Consider the following 19,596-nt stretch of genomic DNA (forward strand, 5'->3'; position numbering starts at 1 on the left):
GAAACGTAGGGTACGGGATTGGTCGCGTAGGTTAAGCGGTCGACTGTAGATCCGAGGATCGTGGGTTCGAATCGCCGTGCCTTATTTTTCGTTTAGACTCCTACAGTTAGTACAATATGTTTGATCAGGATTGAGCGAAACATGAAACGATACGTCGCGTCGCATCGGGCCGAACCATCAGACCGATGGATTTATTGCATCGTCCGAAGTAGTATAAGACGAACGGACGAACAAACTCGAGTTACCCCACCCATTGGTCCCGGCAATAAATAATGTCGCGGGAAACACTTGTTTGTGTACCTTAATTGGACAACAAATGGGAAATACGTAATTAAAAGGATAGGATAACTCACGAACCGACACCTACGCAAGCTGTCGAGACTCGGATCTCCTAGTTTCTAATAATAGCTGAATAATTATAGGTACATCGATCAAGTCATATTTTATTTTCATGACGCTAATAATATTCAAACCAATATAGCAAATGCATGTCGTTGTGCGTTTTTAAAGAATTAAATATAACTAATAAAATAAAATAAACGGGTTTACCATGTTCGATGATCCATGACCATGGAAATACAAGCTTTATTCTTCTATAATTTACATCTAATAAAACTTGGAACATTTATTATAGGAGCATTCGAGCAGGAAAATTGATCCAGTGGATTTCCCTCGGAGAATACTCGCGGGATGAACTTGAATCAAATTTTCGATTCTGTTCGAGGCGTTGCACCAGCTCTGAATAGACACGTACATTTCATTCGAATTTCGAAGCTGTCCGTCTCGGCGTTCACTGGACAATTTTACACAAAAATCGATAACTTGATCGCAGTGTGAAAAATGGTCGGCATCGGCAGTCGAGAGTTATCGAAAGAGTCGAAGAAATTTTAATACTTGTACTTGACTCTAAAGGAGTCAATGTACGAGACTGATTTGAAAGAGAGAACATATTCGTGTTTCGGCCGACACCGACGTAAGGAAATCACACACGAGGGACGGAAGTTGGGGTAGGATTCTTTTTAGCGCTCGACTCATTCCTTTTTTTTCCTCACTTTCCTAGAGGATATCATCGCGACTGCACCACGGTTCGCGGAATTCTTTTCATCGTAGCGACGCCGTCGCCGTCGCCGTCGCCGAACAAGTCTCCTCCCCGAAACGTCTCTGTCCCGATCTGTTCGTGCAAGCACAAAAGCGGACAATGTTCGCCGAACAAAGCTCTCTCGCACTGACCTTCTTTATCCTGCCCTCGCAGACGCCTGGAAATTGAATTCTCGCCGCCAATGCATCATGGCAAATCAAGCGTTCATTTCTAAACGACTTTTTAATTGATCGTTTTAGTTTAGCAATATAATTATCATTACAATGCTCGTATTGTATGCTCTTTTATATGCTCATTTAGTTTAATCACTGTTCGATCTAGAATGAAGAGTTATAACAAGTTACGCTCGAAAATTGTGCGAAATGTCCTGAAGAGGATTCGCGAACGACCAAGCAGCAGTTGGAGATACGGTAATATTTCGCGTTAATTTTATGTCGCTGACGTGATTTCAGATTCGTTTGGAACAATGCCCCTGGTGAAACGATCGTACTTAGTTCGCGAAATCTTCCGCTTCCGGACAAACAAAGGTAGTTGCGAAAAAGGAGGAGACGAAACGCTGCGGTTCCGCTACGAGTCTATGCGTCCGTCCGCGTCGTCGGCGTCGTCGTTTCGAAACTGGAAAACGAGACTCGCAGCTAAAGTTTCCACGAAAGTTTTCCGATGAAATTCCAAATTTCTCGGTGCCTTCAGTTTCCTCGGATTCGGTATCGTCGAATTAACGAAATGCGATCCTCCGCGATCACACAGGAACTTTGGTTACTCGTCGGCGTCGTGTACTGTTCGTTTCATCCATCTCGTTAATACTTCCGATCTAAACATTCGCGTCAACAAAACAAAAAAACGACGATTCAATTTGCAGTAAGTAAGAAAATGATCGGAAAACGTCAGTTTCAATGTATCTCATTGTAACAGAAAGAACGCGCAAAGTAGACATACTTGCAAAACGAACAAAAATTTGCGACATATTAGGTATTACTAAAGTTACAAGCGTAGCTTTGTTATTTATTCGCGATTTTTTACTGTAATAATTAATTAACAGGTATTTAGAATTGTTAGGATTATTGGTAGTGGTCGTTAAATTTGCCCATTTCGAACGATAACGATTACGATCGCGTGTACACGGTTCGTCGAGTTTTGATTTCTTCGAAAAATCACGTTTTGCTGGAGTATGGCAAGAATCGCTGAGAAATTTCACCTTTCGTGACTCTCATCGTAGAGTCTGCACTTTAGTTCTCGTAGTTTGGCTGTCAATTATGAACAGACATGAAACTTCCGCTCGTTCTAATACCGGTACCATTGTCCGCGGACGGTTCGTTCTACGAAATTTCGATAACTGCGCAAGGAGGGAACGAGAGTTTCACGACGACCTCGTCATCCAACTCGGATTTCTCTTATTTACGGGGCACGTCATCTTTCATTTTGCCATTCGATTTATCAAGCGTCCGTGCCAAGATAAAATTAATAAGATTTCTTTTACCGAGGAAAATTTGGAAAAACCATTTGCTTCTTCTTTTCCTTTTTAAACAAACGTTTCGTACTTTTACAGACTATTTAACATATTTTCAATTATTTTCTATAGACTTCTGTATGTAATATCCTACTCCTGTGGTTACGTTAAACGTTGATATTAAAATAAAAGTTTCAAGGGTGAATTTGAAATAGTGACGATGAGAGGAATCTCATCAGGAACATTCATCGATGACATAAATACGAGCAATCATTCCGGCAGTCAGATATAATTTGCCATTGCGATAAACCTGGAATTGGACACATCGCCAATTCTGCCGGAGGCTCGAGAACCCGTTAACCTGTAATAGGAACCACATGCTGCGTTGGCGTTGCCGTCGAAGCAATCGGCGTTGTAAAAACAATCGAATTATCAGACGCTGTCTCGATAAAAATCGATTTCGAAATTTATCATGTTTACGGTGATCGGTGTCGTGTCCGACAACGAGTGAACTCTGAGAATACCGACCAATGGGAATTCGGAAAACGTAAGCTCCGGACCGTTGAAATTGAAATGAACCATGACAACGAGGTTTCGATTGAATTGTTTCTAGGGTAACTCGCGCCGCAAACGCCACAGTTCGTGGGTTTCCATGAAAATTGGGGGAGAGCGAAACCGCGATCCGCATCGTTTCCGTGGAAATTAAACGTAAACGTTCTGTGCGAGTTAATCGCGGTGTTTCGGTGACATTAACGCGCATGTTCGTACTGCTGTAGTTCCCCCGTTGGTTTATGTTCGGTTAGTGTTTGCAAACCAACGCGATCCGTCCTTAATCGCATTCGATATCGAACGCACCGTTGCGTTGTCTTATTTAATTTTTTAACCATTTCGTACTCGAGACCGGTTAACAATTTATCGTTTCAAATATTTCAGTTAAAGAAAACACCGGGTACGCGAACTTTTCGGCGTTTCTTTAAATGCCGCGCAAAGACCAACAGCGATATTTGTTCGTAACAAATTCACCGATGATACCTAACCCAGACCAACGAAAAATAGACTCGTTTCCAACGTAATTGGCAAATTAATAGATATCCTGTAACACAAGTTGCACAGTTACAGGGCAACAATTACATACGATAACTACGTAAATACGTAAATACGTAAATGTTGTCGGCTTTGCGCATAGGTTTTCTACAGGGTTTACCAGTATCCTCTTCGTTGAATGCTGGCGTCGCCGAAATTAGCGAAGCTGGTAGGTAAGTTTCAGAGGTTTGAAATTAACGTCGACCTCGTTCCTTTCCGTCGTACGCACGTCCCCAGCTGCATAAATAGGTGGCAGAGTTACCGCGCAATGCGGTAATTAAGAGTAGCGACGGGAAAAATAAACAAGCGCCCTCGTCTCCTTTGTGTTCGCGACGCCATGCCATCAAGAATACACAACGAGGACAGGGAGAAAAGGGGCCGCGAGCGGATCCCGTCGATTAATGCACTCACGAGATTGCGATACCCAATCCTTGTAGTCCTCGATGCGTTCAACACCTGCCACGAAGCGAAAGGAAGAAAAATGGGCATTGATCGAGTATCGGTTAAGCTGCTCGAAGCCCGCGTTCGCGATTCGATTAAGAAATTGGCAAAATTACGAACGAAATCGTACGGGTACGTTAGCGTTAACGTGTTTAGAAACTTTTTACGGCAAATGTAATTGTCGGTCGCGACTCTTACGACAGGCTCGGAACAGAACGACCGAGAGGACTCTTGACGAAAGCCAGACGAACTTCATGGATGGTTAGGCGGCGCGCGACGCGACGAGGGATGATGCCTCGATCACGTAGGTAGCGAGTGACGAGGGCATAATTGTTTAGAACTGACAAGATGCGTCGATTGGTATTCCTCGTGGGTCGGTAAAGAAAACTTGTCGAAAGGGTAGGTAACCATTTCTCTACTGTAGGGGTGGGAATGTGTGCGTGTGCGTGAGAGAGAAAGAGAGAGAGCGTTAGCTATAGGATAGGTATAAGGATATTGTAACGTAGCTTTAGTTTAGTTTAATTTATGACCTGGCCACTTGGGCTGATGTTGTCCAGGCGCGTCTAGGCGAGGCCGCCTAGAACAACGTTCCCCTGTCTGGGAAAAACCTTGGGTAGTGTTTAACTTTAAGGGGAGGTAGAGAAAGAAGCGTTGGAGACAGATTTAGTTGAGCAGTCGAAGGGTAAAGACGGCGCGAATAGACGTAGAGCGGATCGTTGAGCGGACTCTATTCGTTTTAGTTTCGTTGATAGTTAAGTGAGTATTTTATAAATATAGTAACATATAATAAATCCTACACTACATACAAGGTTAGAAACGCTTAACGCTTTCGGTCATAAATGCTCCGCGACTTTTGTCCCATTTCTTTCCCTCGGCCTCTTTTCTCTCTTCTCATTTCGTCCACTCCAGCTTCCACTGGCCCACACTCTTGTTTTATTTCTTCCATTTTCCTGGTCTCAGCCCTGCCCGCGTCCTCATCTGCATTCCACTTCTGCATCACGAGCATCCGACCCTCGCTAATGGTAAACGCGGGTCCGCCAAAGAGGAGAAGGAGGGAGGGAAAAAAATGTAGGAATTCCCGGCGATGGCCTCCCGTGTTCGTTGCACTCGTTTCTCTGTTACTCCGACGCGACGGCTGGTTTCGTCGCCGGGACACGAAGAAACGGAGTTAAGCGGTTAATTTACCACGCCGAGGTGATCTCTCGTGCCCGTTTCGTCTTCCGGCCGGTCTTAAATGTTTCGTCATTGTTCACGCCCGACGCTCCGGCTGAAAGGTGTTTCGTTTCGGGTCAAAGTTGAATCTGCATTCGGAGAACCTGCATTAGGAAAACGAGTCGTAAAAAGTCAATCCTAGAGGTGGCGTTGTCTCTTAATCTCTTATTTACCCGTACAATATTTGTTGAACTCGTGATGGGTCCGTAGAAATGGCACAATGGGTTATAGAAAAGCGAAAGAAGGCGAAGAAACACGAAAGCTTTGTCAGAAGGTCTCTCTTCCTCGAGCAACAGCAGCAGCATCTCTCGTCTTCTCGGTGAGAAAGTCGAACAGCAAACAACGGTTGGCGACGCCAACGTGGACGCGGACGCCGCGCCCGCGCCTCGCCGCGGCCGACGGCAGCGTAACGTGGCCGTCGTCGTTATAATACCCCCGCAAAGATTTATCGCAGCCTTTTAGAGTCGTTCGCCGTAATGTGCCACTTAGCAGGTAGCAATAGTAGTTCGGTCCTTCCAGCAAAGGCGGTACCGTACCGACAATATTTTTCCCCCCGCGAACGTAAAAGCGACACCGACGCCCGGCAAACTCCGAGCAAACCTTTTATGCTTCATAAGCGCGCGTGCTATGGAATTTATCGCTTTTTAGCTCCGTAGAGCTGTGAAATATGCTGCTTGCCTATCGACGACTGTCCGATATAAACGCGTTCACAGATCCAACCATTTACGTCTTCTCGTGTCTGGTCTGTGTATCGGGATACATGTACGACGATTCGCGTGGCAGATCGACGATTATGAAACTCTATTCACGGTGCGAGCAGCGACCGTTGCCGGCTCGCTTCGTTTCCTATTAACGTGTAACGACTCGTTTGAAAAGAAATACGAAGAATGCCAGTCTCCGTGAAGAATTTAATTTCACAAGAGGCTCGAGCTGCTGAAAGAGAGCCGCGTAAACAAGACACCTGCGCGGAATGAACTTTTCATTGAGTGAAAAGCTAGATGGAGACCTTGCGGACGGTGGAAGAAACCTACTTCGCGCGTCAAACCATTATTTAGACTGTTTGTAACCTATCTTGCACGAAACGCATACATCGATTTCTTTTCTTCTCTTTACATTTTCTTCCCTCGTGTTTTCTTTTTCATTTTTTTTGTTTGTTTTGTATCCTATAACATGTAAATTCGAATGACAGGCTATTCTCGTTATTGTCTACATATATTATTATCGTTATAAATGAAAACAGAAGGAAGAGTTTCTTTCTATATGGAGAATATGCGTTATAGCAACGATCGTAATTAAACTTAAAGTCACCGAGATGTGTTCTTGTACGGTGAATTGTTGGATCTCTAGTTTTACGAGGACCACTCGGACGTTTACGGTACAACTCGACGTGTAAAGTGCGCTTTTGCGAACTCGATCGACGCGATACGCAAACTTGGCGCACTTAATGCACATGCTATGGCGACATTTAGAACTTTCTTGATAATATCGCGTTACCTCCCGTAAATGCCTTCTCGCTGCTTATCGGTTATTTAGTGCGAGTGGTCACTGCAAATCGACGAGGAAGCAACGCGTTTCTCCGTGAACAAACTTGGAGGAATAGTCGTCTCGATTGTACAATACATTCTCCGCATCGTCGCACTTTCCGTAAGGACGAACTTGAGATTCTCGATGAAATTTGTTTCGAAAGTAATTTGATTTCAGACTCTCCGGAGATGGAACAAGTTCGCGTCCAACCAGAAATCGGCAAAATGTGCGACAGGCCATTTAACGTTAAAGAACGATTGCGCGAGTAGAAAGCGGTGAATAAATATATGTCCTAAAACAAGAAAATTTATGATTCTCAATTAATCGATTAAGATTTTTAAAAAAAAAGGTATTTGAGTATTTTCTGTTAAAATTTCTTGTGTATCTCTAGTTTTAGTATCTCTAATTTCTCTTTGCGAAACGAACATTTTTCGAGAAAATATCGTAACGAATGCAACGAGAGCGTCGGGAATATATTAGAAAGAAACCGAAATCAGTTGGAAAGTAGCTGCGAGGCGATTCTTTGCTCGCAGAAAAATATTATGGAACACGTACGAAATTTCCGTGAGCGAAAGGAATTTCGTTTATTACCGTAACGAGAAAATTCTCGACAAATTGCTGGGCGAGAAGCCGCTTTCCGAGTAAAAAGGAAACGAACGAACCACGGTTCGAGTCGCTGTGCCGTCGGCGTCGGTGTCGGCGCCGGCATCGCGTCGATCAAAGCGATTTTCGACCAATAGAATTCCTGAGAGGTTCGGCATAACAAATAGAAATTTATATCGCCGAAGCTCATATTTATGCCAGCCGTTAAGGCGGAGATCTCGTTGGTGTAACGTTGTCGGAATAAGGCGGTGCAGCTCGAGGCTAGCCATTAAGTCGGTAGTGCGGAAAATCCTTTCGTCAACTTTATCTCGCCCTCGAAATAACGTTGAAAGCACATTTGAAAATCAGTACGGAAAGTACGACGAATAGAATGGTATACGAGAATATGAGCCTGTAGCTGTACCTATACTCGATGAAATTTAACGTCTTTTGCCGTTCGTTCGAGTTTCGTTGTTGTCTACGATCTAAGAAACGCGTGTCATCTGGTTCGATAAAGTAGCTGATTCGTGAAACTCGATTACCAAAGGATGCATACCGTGCCTCGCTCGACAACGAATGTTTCTTTGTTCCTTGTGCAAGCGCAACCCCCGCTGGGAGCTGAGGACAGAAACACTTGGGCCGGATGTCGTATCCTCGAGGAAGTCTCACGGTTCTATAGCAGCAATCAGTGTACAGTGTACATATACATATGCACCCTGTTTTTATCTGAAGGCAGGAGGGCTGGTTTTATTCCCGGTAACCGGTGGCCACCGGCTTTCACGAAGGATAACATTGCGCTACCGGAACCACAGTCACCTAGAGATATTTCTACCCTCGGACTCCGCTGATAAGCTTATCTCCGCATCTTTTCGGGGGATCCTCCGTTTTGCTCGATTACGTGCTCGAAATTTCTCTCGAGCCTTTGAAATCCTGCGTCGCGTCGTTTCGCGTCTGCGTCGTGGAACCAAGACTGTATGGAAACTATCTTGTTTTCTGTGAGTACAATGCACTTCAAATTTCACCTACGATATCAAAAGTCCAATTTTCCATGAAAATTTTATTGTTCATCCAAGCTAGGTACGCGTTCTATTTAATAAATGCAAATTCACAAATACACTTTGAACAAAGAACAAGAAATAATATTATAAAATGTAGCGAGCGATAATGGCGCTGTAAAGGCGACGCATGCCGGCGACCATTTGTAAAAAACTGTTTTTAATATAAACTCCTTGTTTATCCATTTTTCCGAACGAGCACGAATTTTCCCCCGGAGGAACCTTCGTTAAACTTTTCCGCGCTGCGTGTACTTCGATAACAGGATCCGCGATACGTGGCAAGAGCAACCGCGCGTTTATTAAACGTGCCAACAGGAACGCATCGTACTTTTAGAAAAATATACAATCAATCGATCTCTACGTATCTTTTTAATCGTGTTTCGTCGGAGCTACGTCGAGCGTAAGCAGATTTTTCCATCCGCGATTCCAGATATTCAAGTGATGCTCGCGGTCGCGTCCGCGCCCCCGCCCCGCACCCTATAAGAGAGGTTTCCTTTTTCGTTTCCTCCATTCTCTGGAGATCCCATCCAGGTCAGTGGCACTATTTAAACCGATTTTTCGATAATTGTAATATCTCAGCGTCTGGAAACCGCCAACGACGTTACGTTGCACACAGATTCAAACACATCGGATTAATATGGCGAATCCCGTGGTACACAATAGTTCCGAACCGGCTGCATCTCCCCTCAAAGTCCCTTCTGTCTCTGCCACTACCAATTACAGAAGCTCTCCGGGAAACTTAGGCAGCAGCGCGCACACAGCCGTACTCGCGCTACCTGTCCGTGAGTAACTTCGATAATGACGTTTCGTCGTCGTGCTCGTCGCCGGATATTAGCCAAGTTGCCAGGCGTTGGTAGAGTTCTTTTCTGTTTTTTTTTTTTCCTCAAAGTCCACCAAGAGGTCCGATACTTGTCGCGGTGAACAAATTAGCTGCTCTCACGAGCTCCGTTTCTTTCCCCGACAATGAAAACGTATCGTAAACCACGACGACTGCGAACCGAGAACTCGGGATCGAATCGACGTACGCGAGATTGGTAGACACTCGTCTCTCTTCGTATTAGAATTAACTCGTTACGTCTCAACTAATACGGGGAAAGTTGGGCGCGGTTATAACGTTGCCAGCTTTACCAGATCGGGGTCGCTCGATCGAAATGCGGCCAAATGCTTTGCCGAGTAGATAAAAAAAAAAAAAAAAAAAAAGGCGACGTTTGCATTACTGCAGCCGATATGAGCGAAGAGGTTTAAGAATGCTGACATCTCTCGTTAATATTCCAGAGCAGAGTAAACAAGCTTAATCAGCGAATCAATCTTAAGAGTAGCTTCTATCTGGAAATTAATCTTCGTTTAATACTCGGTGCACAACAAAGTGGTCCGTCTGCGTCGGCGTCGTCGGGAGTTTCAACATCGACGCCTGGTCTCGAATTTTCACAAGTTCCAAACGCGTGTCACCGCACCCCCCCCCCCCCCCAAACCCTCTCACCCGACCCCACCAAACAAAAAATACGCACTTTCTTCTCGGATTTTTCTTTTACGGTTTGTCGCGGGAAAATAGAAACAGGCGGCATTATGCCAGAGACAGAGAGGAGGAAACTTTTTTACGAGCCCGTCGCATTCAGCCTGTCCGCGCCATATATTCATTAGAGCTCGCGGAATACACTTCTGAAAATAAATACGCGTACCAGCGGGGCCCCGGTTGAAATTAGTTTTCTTTGGTCTTCCGTCGTCTCCCCTTTTGGTGCAGTAAGATGAAACTTTGCACAAAGGACGAACTCAAATATCGCGTTTAATTAGGGAACGTGTAACGCAAACGGGGGACAACAGCCGAGCGCCAGCGAGCAAATTGAACTGCGCGGAAAGACTCGCGTTCAGAATTTTTTCTCAAACGCCAAGCGAATCGTGCCAATTATATGTATTTTAAGAAAAAATCCTTCCCAGAGAGAAATTTTCTCCTCGGAGAAATATAGACCGCGATCCGATCGTTGATTACTCTTGTTTAATGTTGTACAGTAACTATCCCTTTTCCACTCTTGCTGTTATTAATGAATAAAAAGAAAAAGGATACGGTACAATTTCTCTTAGCAGTACTGTTCTCCATTCGTTCGAATTGCAGAATCGTCGAGGTAGCCTGCTCTAAATAAATAAATTGCAACTAATTCCAACGAAAGAACAAGTGAATCGAGATGCGAATTTGCTACGACGCGCACGAGACGAGACGAGATTTCTACGATCTCGATCTTGATCTCGAAAAATCTCCAAACATAACAACTACCAAAAACAATTTGCGAAACATTTATATTACAGAAAAGTCATATTCTCGGTCATTGTTTAAATAATAAGTATCGTTAATGATTAACGTAACTATTGTCAGATATTAATATTTGGTAGGTCCAATCGATAGATATTAAAATATTGACAAATTTCTCACGATTAATGTCTCGAATGAATCCCGCTAAATCGCTGAAATATCACACTGTGCGTCCTTTTTTTATTCGCTGTCCTTCTCTACCTTCATCTCATTCCTCCGCCACTTTTCAAGCTGTGTAACGGGACGTATTTATTCTGTTACTACCCGCCCATTTCATCGCCTCATAGCATTTTTCACCATACAACGGGACATAAATTTCGGCTGTTCGAAAATAAAAAGATTTTCAATCTTAGAAAAAAAGTGTAGAAATGCTCGATAGTCGACTGTTCGTATCTACGTCTGTCCATGAACAGAGTATAAATTTTATCGACCGTGAAACGAGGATGCGTGAATTATTCATTCGCGAGGTGTGTTAACGTAATCCAATGTCCGGGGTATCCACGCGCACAAGGATCGATCCTTGGTTAATCCTGGAATATCCTGAAACCAGCCGCGACGTTACGACTGGCCCAGATTTCACGAGAACTTTCGAAATAGCGTAGCCAACAAGTACGAACCGGGAACGGGGTGAAATTTATGAATCGTTAAAACGACGTTAGCGAAGAGACGGCGCGGCGGATCGAATGTACACGTTCTTCGCGTAGTCGTCCGCCCCCGAACGCGTACGAGTAAACGTGTGCTTGCGTCATCGCGTCGCGTCGGGTCGCCAAATAGGATTAAAGGGATCGGATTAGGAGACGTTAAATATTGTGCAGACTAGTCTGTGTTCAGTTTTAACGATGGAAAAGCTGCTCGCTGATATTTGTACGCATCGAATAACGCAAGCGATTCGATTAATTCGCGTTAACGGCATGGCAAAAATGATCGAAAAATTTGTTCAACGATTCGCAGATCGGATATTCAAAACTAACAAAGATTGAAAGTATCATCCTACTATGGCAGATAAACGATTTTTCTTTCTTGGAATTTTCGATATTCTCGAACAGGTTCAGCGGCGATCGTTGCTGAGCTGCCAGGTGTCTCGCGGAAAGTGACGTATTTTATTAAATAACGAAGCCACGTCCCCGTGGTCCATGTCCAACCGTGGTCGCGTTTTTTTCTTTTTCTTTTTCTTTTTCTTTTTCATTTTTCGCTGCGGATGTGGACGAATTGAAAAAAAGCTGTGCCAGCGAAACGATATAACCGATTCCGTCGTCGATCCACAGTCTTCCGCTGCTGCTGACTCTGCAGCGTTGGCTAACGCTGTTCTATAATAGAAACAGATACTTGTGCTTCGAGAATATGTTAAAACAAACTGGTAGTAACAAACTGCCGGGCTTTGACGTTAATTAATGCGACAATTTCAACGCTATTACTTCGCTCGGTGCGACAACTGTTATTATCGCTTTCTATTTACTCGCTGGAAATATTAACGTGGAACAAGTACGTAATTTACAAGGAGTACGCATTTGCGAAACTTGTTGGCATACGGCGCTGAAATTGCGCCTCGGTATTACGTATTACAACCCTTTGAAGCTCGATTATCTTCCACGTAATTTCCATCAGTCAGCCGCTCGGTCTCCCTCGACTCCTCGGAGAATTACGATTAACTCGAATATCGAGCCCAGCCGTAACTCGATCGGAGAAGTTCCCGTCGAATCGTCTTAACTAACATCTCTGCCGGGACACGCGTCCGCTATAACTCAATGTACATTCGCGATTGCACGGATAAGCCGTGGTCGCCCACAGGAAATTTCATACGGTTCGTTACAGATATTTCCGATTTAAACAAGTAAATCAATATTAACGCGATGCATCGATTTATTTTTCCATCAGTCGTTTACAAAAGTGGAATCGTTGTAATGAGAATAATTATTATTATTATGATTACTATTGCTCAATTTACGATTTATCGTAGTTAACCTTTATCTTAAAATTGTTATTAGAGCGCGAAACACTTGAGAAATTTACTCTATCGCGTCTGTGACATCGAACAACATCTCTAACGATACATGTAGCTACTTAGCTTTTACCACGGAAAAGGTTCTCGCCCGATCAATCGAATCCTTTCGTTTGTTTTCCTTCGTTTGCATTTCGTGTCGAAACACACACACACACACACACACACACAGACAGACACAGAGGAAGAGAGTCAACTAGAATCCACCTCCAAAGAACTTTTCCACGAAGGGAGCACAGTTTTCGCAGTCAGACAACTTAACGAGAAACCTTCCAGGGACCGTCTCAATTTAAATTACAGGACAGCCTCCATTTTGACGCTTCCGAAGAAACAAACCAACGACTTTTCCTTCCACCGTTCGCCCTCGAACTTGTTAAAACAGCTCAAAATCTCGAGCACTTTTCCAGCCTTACGGCGAGAAAACTTATAATTTTTCCAACTTTGTCCAACTTGTTTAATAACACTCGGAAAAATTCTTGTCCTTTGGTTAATAAATCGTGCGACAAGAAACTCGAGAAATTTTAGCGGCCCGACTTTTATTATGATCTTGAGATCGCTTCTACGAGAAATCGATAACACGTGAAACGATGTAGAGTTCGTTCGTACCTTGGCAGTCGACACTTGATTGAAAATAGAAAGGAAGCACGCTGTTAGGGATTATACCGCGTTTACGGTTTAGATGGCACGATGAACGGCGCGTGATTGTGTTTATTTTCTTGATTCTTGATGAGCTTTTCAGGGGAAGGTACCGTTTCGAAAATCGGAGAACGTAACAAGTGTACGATTGTCCGTATTAAAATTTAAAACGAATTTAGGATGTAAACCGGAAAATACTTGGGTAGAAAAGGGAAGGCTACTTACCGGTTAACGTGGTCTTGGGTGTAAACGAATAATCAGCCAAAGTGTCTCCTCGGCGAAACAGTCTCGGGTCATAAACGTTTATTACTTCGCGGAGAATACGGAATGGTAGAGAAGGAGGCGGGGAAGTGTGCGCCGCGTTGTACGGAAGCCTGGGGAAACCGGCGTACAGGACCGTGCTAAATCGTGTAATCGCATTCGTGCGAATATTTGAGTTGCCGTGCGAGGCAAATTTCATCCGTCTCTAGTTGGCAAGTGGCAGCCGCCCGTGCCCGTGCCGCTACCACCATCGCCATCGCCATCGCCACCGCCACCGCCACCGCCGCGCCATTACGCTCCGTAGACATAATTACACGTCTGATTAAACATTACAGTCGCAAGTCAGCCGAGATTTGTCACGAGCGTCTGCGGCCCGGCAGACGTGTCTGTTCCAGGCCCGAGACGGAATCCAAATCGCGCTGTAATTCGGTCACGAGGAAACGAGCTTGGAAACGTTCTACGATCACGATGTGCTAACGACGATAAAAGTCCGACAACCATGCGCTCTTAATCGTCCGTTAGTTGCTAAATCATCGTTCGTTTCGTACGTTTACATCTAATTGTAAAACGTACGCGCGAACGATACCAAACTCGACCAGCTATCCCTCGCGAAAAAAGCCTCTCTCTCTTCGTATCTGTAACGTGTAATTCCGATTCGGTCAAACAGTTTAAAAAGCGTTGCGCCGGTCGAGAATGAGAAAAAGTTTCTCTCGATTAAATGTTCGCCGGAATTCAACGCGTCGAAACAAGGAACGACCACGGAATTTAATTAACATACCGCTGCGCATAAGAAGACAAACTCTACCGAGGACCGAACGAGTAAAAAAAAAACAACAACAGCTTCTCATTGAAAAGGCGTGGCGATCGGTCGATGGTCGGTGACGTGATAGATACCTATACCCTACGTAGAATCAAGCATCGAATTTTAAACGCGCCATACATCGCTTTTTCGTTATCCAGCTTTCTGATATTGTTACACGTTTATGACGGAATGACGTCACTCAAGTACTAGCGCGTTTCGAAACTTTGAATTTACATAAAGAAATTTTACGCGGATATTTTACGAGGACTTGTTAGCGTTGTTCGCGGAGATTTCGTTTGCGCGAAAATTACATCTCCGATCGTAACGCTTTAACGCAGAAATTTCGCTTTTCTGCCCAGAGGGAAGATGAACGAGACGATGAACCAGATTCCTGAAGGCTGAGAGCGAGCGGATCCTCGACATGACCGGCTGGAGAATGCAGCCGCATGTATCGGCACTCGGCGTGATCGCCATTGTCTTCGTCATGATCACCATCACGGCGTCAGGTGAGCATATTTTTTTTTAATAGACAACGTTTCGACGAATAAAAATTTTCTCTAAAAGAGAGAAAATAAAATGTAGGAAGTAGGTAATTTTGATAGCAGTCCATAACATCCGAGGTGTTAATGTCCCTGTCGTCGTTCTATCTAGTGCCTCGATAAAAGTTCTCTTATATTGAGCTCTGCTCCCGCATCGGGTGAATTTTCCCGACGCGAGGTACGCGATTATTTACTTGGTTTTCATGTATCGCTATGCAAGCGATTTCGTTCGGTCAGCCAATAAACGCTTCGCGACCGTTTACCGTGCTCGATCTGTTGAGCAAAAAAGGAGACAAAAATAAACCGTAATACGAAAAGATCGCAGTTTGTCGCTTTTTATGACGGGATCCACCGACCGGAAATAATCTCTGAAATTCGTTTACGCGCAGACATCGCGCGAACGCGTGGCGAAAATCAACCGCCGAACCGACCAAAAATGAAACGGTTTTGGACGATCCGTGAAAGAGATGGTGCAGTGTTTGCACTGGAAAAATGTTTACTCCGCTACTCCGTATCCAACCCCTTCTCGCACGCTTTTCGTAGTCTTTTACAGGATTGAGTTTACTTGCACTCGTTGTACCGCAACACCGCGATCTTGAATGGACCAATCCGGTTGCGTATTAGATTACTCGAAGAGAAACTGTTGATCGTTAAGAAAAAAAATTGAACCGAACGTAATCGATTTCGAAATAATTATTTAGATTATAGCTTGTTCGTAGAAACAGCGCCAGCAGCGTTGGAAATATAAATATAATCGGTAAAATTTGCTGGCTCGCACGTCCTATGAATCCAGCCGCGATATCGGTAAATTATGATCGACGAGCGACATTTTACAATTAAGCAAAGTTACGTGACCGATCGTTCGTGCTCCGACCTATAATTACGCTGATTTAGCGCTACCTTTTTCTGCGTACTTTTACTTTTCAACTTATTTTTGGTGACCAAGTACATCGACACTGTTTCGAATGAAATGTTCACGGCGCTATTTTTGGAAGAAGGAGGGAAACGCGAGGCCTCGAAACAAAGAAATTAAACGGCAGCCATTGTTACCGCGTACGAGCAACGCTTGGAATTTTTTCGCGCGCCCTACATGTATTTTGTTTCAGCGTGGTCTGGTCGCGGCAGAATGCGATGAAATTTTCATCCGCGTTACAATTCTTCTGGTAATGGTGCGAGTTTTATCCGACCATCGGCGAAACATACGGAAGGAATACGGAACGAGTATGTATCGTTTGTAAAATAGTTTTTTCATTGATGGGTGGGTTGTTCGATTAACAAAGTTCTATGTTGAAAAGATTTCGAAAAGTTAAAACTTGAAATAACTACGGTTCGTACGAGTCGATAACGGTAACAGATTCTGCGCGACGTAAAATTACAAATGACGCGTATTCCTCTTCAAAGTTCTGGCAAAAAGGACCACGATATTCTCATTCGTTTCTTACCGAGGCTCCGGCTCTGCGTCGGCGTCGCGTCGCGCGTCGTTTGTGTTGGGTCGCGATTACGTCTTGTCCTAATTGCCCGTCACGCGACAAAGTGTAGGTTCTATTCGCGCTAACTTAAATATCGCGCGACCGAGGGACAGAATTCAAACTGAGAATGCTGAGCTCGAATCGTGTTTTCGAATCGTTCCTTATTTAACTTAATAAAGTAAAAAATTTACATCCATGTAGTTTGTATATGCGTTGTTGGTAATAAGAATACGACACGTAATATAACGAAACGCATGTGTTTATATGGATAGAATGTACACGTACACGAACACGGTTTGGCCATATACCATTCGCAAAACAACTTACGACCCATTTACGAGCAACTCGACCAATTTACGAACATGCATAGCGTCGTTAAAAAGAATTCTTCGCGGATTTTGCTCGTCAGTTCTTCTTGTACGAAAGAAAAAACACATCGTAAATTTTTGTTCCCCGACGATCGTCTCGCGTGTCGACTTTCCACCCCCGGAAATCGCGGTGTAGTTGGATGGTGCGCCATCGCCCACTCTGACCCGTCCTCTTTTTCTTTGCCGTAGAAGCAGAGAATGGCGCCATCGAGAACAGTATCAATCATCCCAGAGTCGACGAGAAGGATCGACGCCTGGAGGAGGACGAGAGGTTGGCAGGAAACGGTACCGTCGACAGGGATTCTATCGTTCCTACTCTTCAAAATCGCTTCAACGAAACTGGCAGCGAGATTACCGTATCCGGAGACGAAGACGGAGACGGGGACGGGGACGGAGACGAAGACGAACACTCTCCGCGCGATACAGAGAATCGCGATGATCCGACGAACGTTTCGGTATCCGAGTCGTTGGCTACTCCTGTGGCGCTCAACGGTATTCACGACTCGCAATCAGTCCACGGTCCCACGGGAACAGAACAAAAGATATTCGAACGCAATAGCCTCGAAAATCAGTCACAGGTAATCGGCATAGATTACGGAACCTCGGCGCAGCCGAGTCGAGTTGAAAGCACATCGACCACTCTATGGGTGGAACATTCGCTTCTACCGAAGAGAAACAACGACCTAGATGCCGTTCGCGTGAATGACAAAAGCCTATCCAACGTCGTGGATGTCCAAGTTGATGGCTCAGGGCTGGAAAACGACGAATCCGTCGGATCCACGTCGATTTCGATCCTTCCAACGATCGTGACGATGACGAGCTCTACCCAGCAGAAGAACGCCGAGGACATCAGGGCTATCTCGTTTCAAGTGCCATCGCCTGTTTTGGAATCGGACGAACGGCATCAGCGACGCGGTGGCAACGAGGAATCGAGGAAAGATTATTCCAAAATGCTGAACAATCATTTTCTACCTAGCGGAAAGTTCACCAAAGGTTTCTACGAGATAAAGCCCTCGATCAAAACCGAGATTGAGAACGATCGAGATCGCGGTCGCAATGGCATGCTTCCGACTACAACTCAGAGAATCTTACTCGCCAGAAAATTCCTGGTGCCCACCGTTGACAGCGCCTTTGGCAAGTTCGGACCTTACTACGAAGACGGCGGACAGGAGGTGAACGTCTCCGCCAGGATTGGAAGCACCATGTTGTTGGACTGCAGAGTCGGCATGCTCGGCAACAAAGAGGTGATGTGTGTTTGCTCGTTTATTGCTCGAAACTTGTCGTATTTTTTCTTGCTCTCGTTCGATCTTGTCAGCTCTCTCTCTCTCTCTCTGCTCCACTCTCTTTCAATTACACTTTTACTTCGTTGATTTCTCGAGTTACAAGACTCGAGTAGTGGTGCACAGTAAAGACTGGATGAATCCAAGAAAATCGAGACATAGACATTGCATTTATCCAGTCAATCCTGTCTGGCACTTATCCAGTCTATACTGTACACGAGTCGAAAAAGGATAGCTGATGACACGTTGAAAAACCAATTGCTACGGTCTTTCTACGGATAGGTTGTTACCTATTCTCGGAAGAAAAATATACACGATATATACATCTATCAAAGTATGTTTCGCCGTCCACGTGCGGATTGACATTGACAGGTACAGATTCGTTTCTAGTGTTTCTCGCTTCTGCGAAAGATTTTTTAGGCATCGAGTAGGATTAATGGAGTGTAACGTAACGATGACGGATAGGATCGCGTATTACCATTTCCTGCATCCCTCTTCGCTTGAAATATTCGGCTACGTAAAATCAGAGATATTGAGATTGATATGGCGCGAGCGCATCGAACGATCCAGTTACATCCTGTCTATCATTCTCATTTCTCAATGAAAATCGTCCTTTATCTACAAGCAATTTTGTTGCGCAACGAAAATATAGAAAGCTACGTTACTCGGCTTATAGTCGAGGGTAACATAGACGGAATGAATTTATCGAATGCATCATCGTTACATGCAGGTACGTTCAAATATTCAAAGCTCGTATCGTATATAGGTGTATTGTATGTATAATCTTCCCTTGTGTATAAATGCAGCGGTAAATATTTGTCAAAATATTTGTTAATGATCGCAACGAAACGCAACGCAACGCATGAACCGTATACTATAGATCAACGCAAAAACCCTCGACTGGCAGAAGCCCGATAAACTCTCGGCCGAAATTAATCTTGTTAACGTTTGAACCAGGCTTCGCGAAACTCGTTGGTTCCCTCAAAGTCAAAAGCAAACCAGAAAGTCCGATACTTTGAAGAAAGGCAGGAAGCTCGAGCGAAACGATTGCAATTACCATTCGAATCCGGAGTTTCGTAAATTCACTGTTTGCCCGTTCACGAGCGAACACAGCTGAAGAAATGAGTGAATCGCAGAGAAAACCGATTGTAATTTCAAACATCATTCTCGTTAGCGTCGTTGGATCGGCCTTCGCGAACAACTTTTTGCATCGTAATCGGATCTGATCGAATTTCGCGTTTTCCGTTCGATCAATGGCTTCCCGTCGCGTTTCGTCGCGAGGGACGCGATCTGCTTGGGATTCCGGATGGATTCATATTCCCTGGAATATGTAATGCGAAACCAGCCGTGCCAAGGAAAGAAAAGGAGATTGACTCGTGCACCTCGATACACTGTAAGAATATCAAACTAAAATCGTCGTTGCGAACTATTCGCAGTCGATTAATTAAGAAATTCGCGACTGTGCGGACCATTTGTATCGAGCTCAATGAGGTA

At 44.5% G+C, this 19,596-nt stretch overlaps 1 protein-coding gene across 3 annotated transcripts in view; it reads left to right on the forward strand.

Moving 5' to 3' along the window:
- The window catches only part of LOC128891351 (uncharacterized), a 168,079-nt gene that overhangs the window by 127,169 nt on the left and 21,314 nt on the right, over window positions 1-19,596 (forward strand). For 2 of the 3 annotated variants that reach the window (XM_054150789.1, XM_054150788.1), the window contains exons 4-5: window positions 14,806-14,952; window positions 17,012-18,066. In XM_054150789.1, the coding sequence (XP_054006764.1) occupies window positions 14,868-14,952; window positions 17,012-18,066 (1,140 nt within the window). In that variant the 5' untranslated portion in view covers window positions 14,806-14,867. The remainder of the gene's footprint in view (window positions 1-14,805; window positions 14,953-17,011; window positions 18,067-19,596) is intronic. The other variant, XM_054150790.1, reaches the window with a different exon arrangement.

Source organism: Hylaeus anthracinus, unplaced genomic scaffold (assembly GCF_026225885.1).
Source record: "Hylaeus anthracinus isolate JK02 unplaced genomic scaffold, UHH_iyHylAnth1.0_haploid 12001, whole genome shotgun sequence".
NCBI lineage: Eukaryota > Metazoa > Arthropoda > Insecta > Hymenoptera > Colletidae > Hylaeus > Hylaeus anthracinus.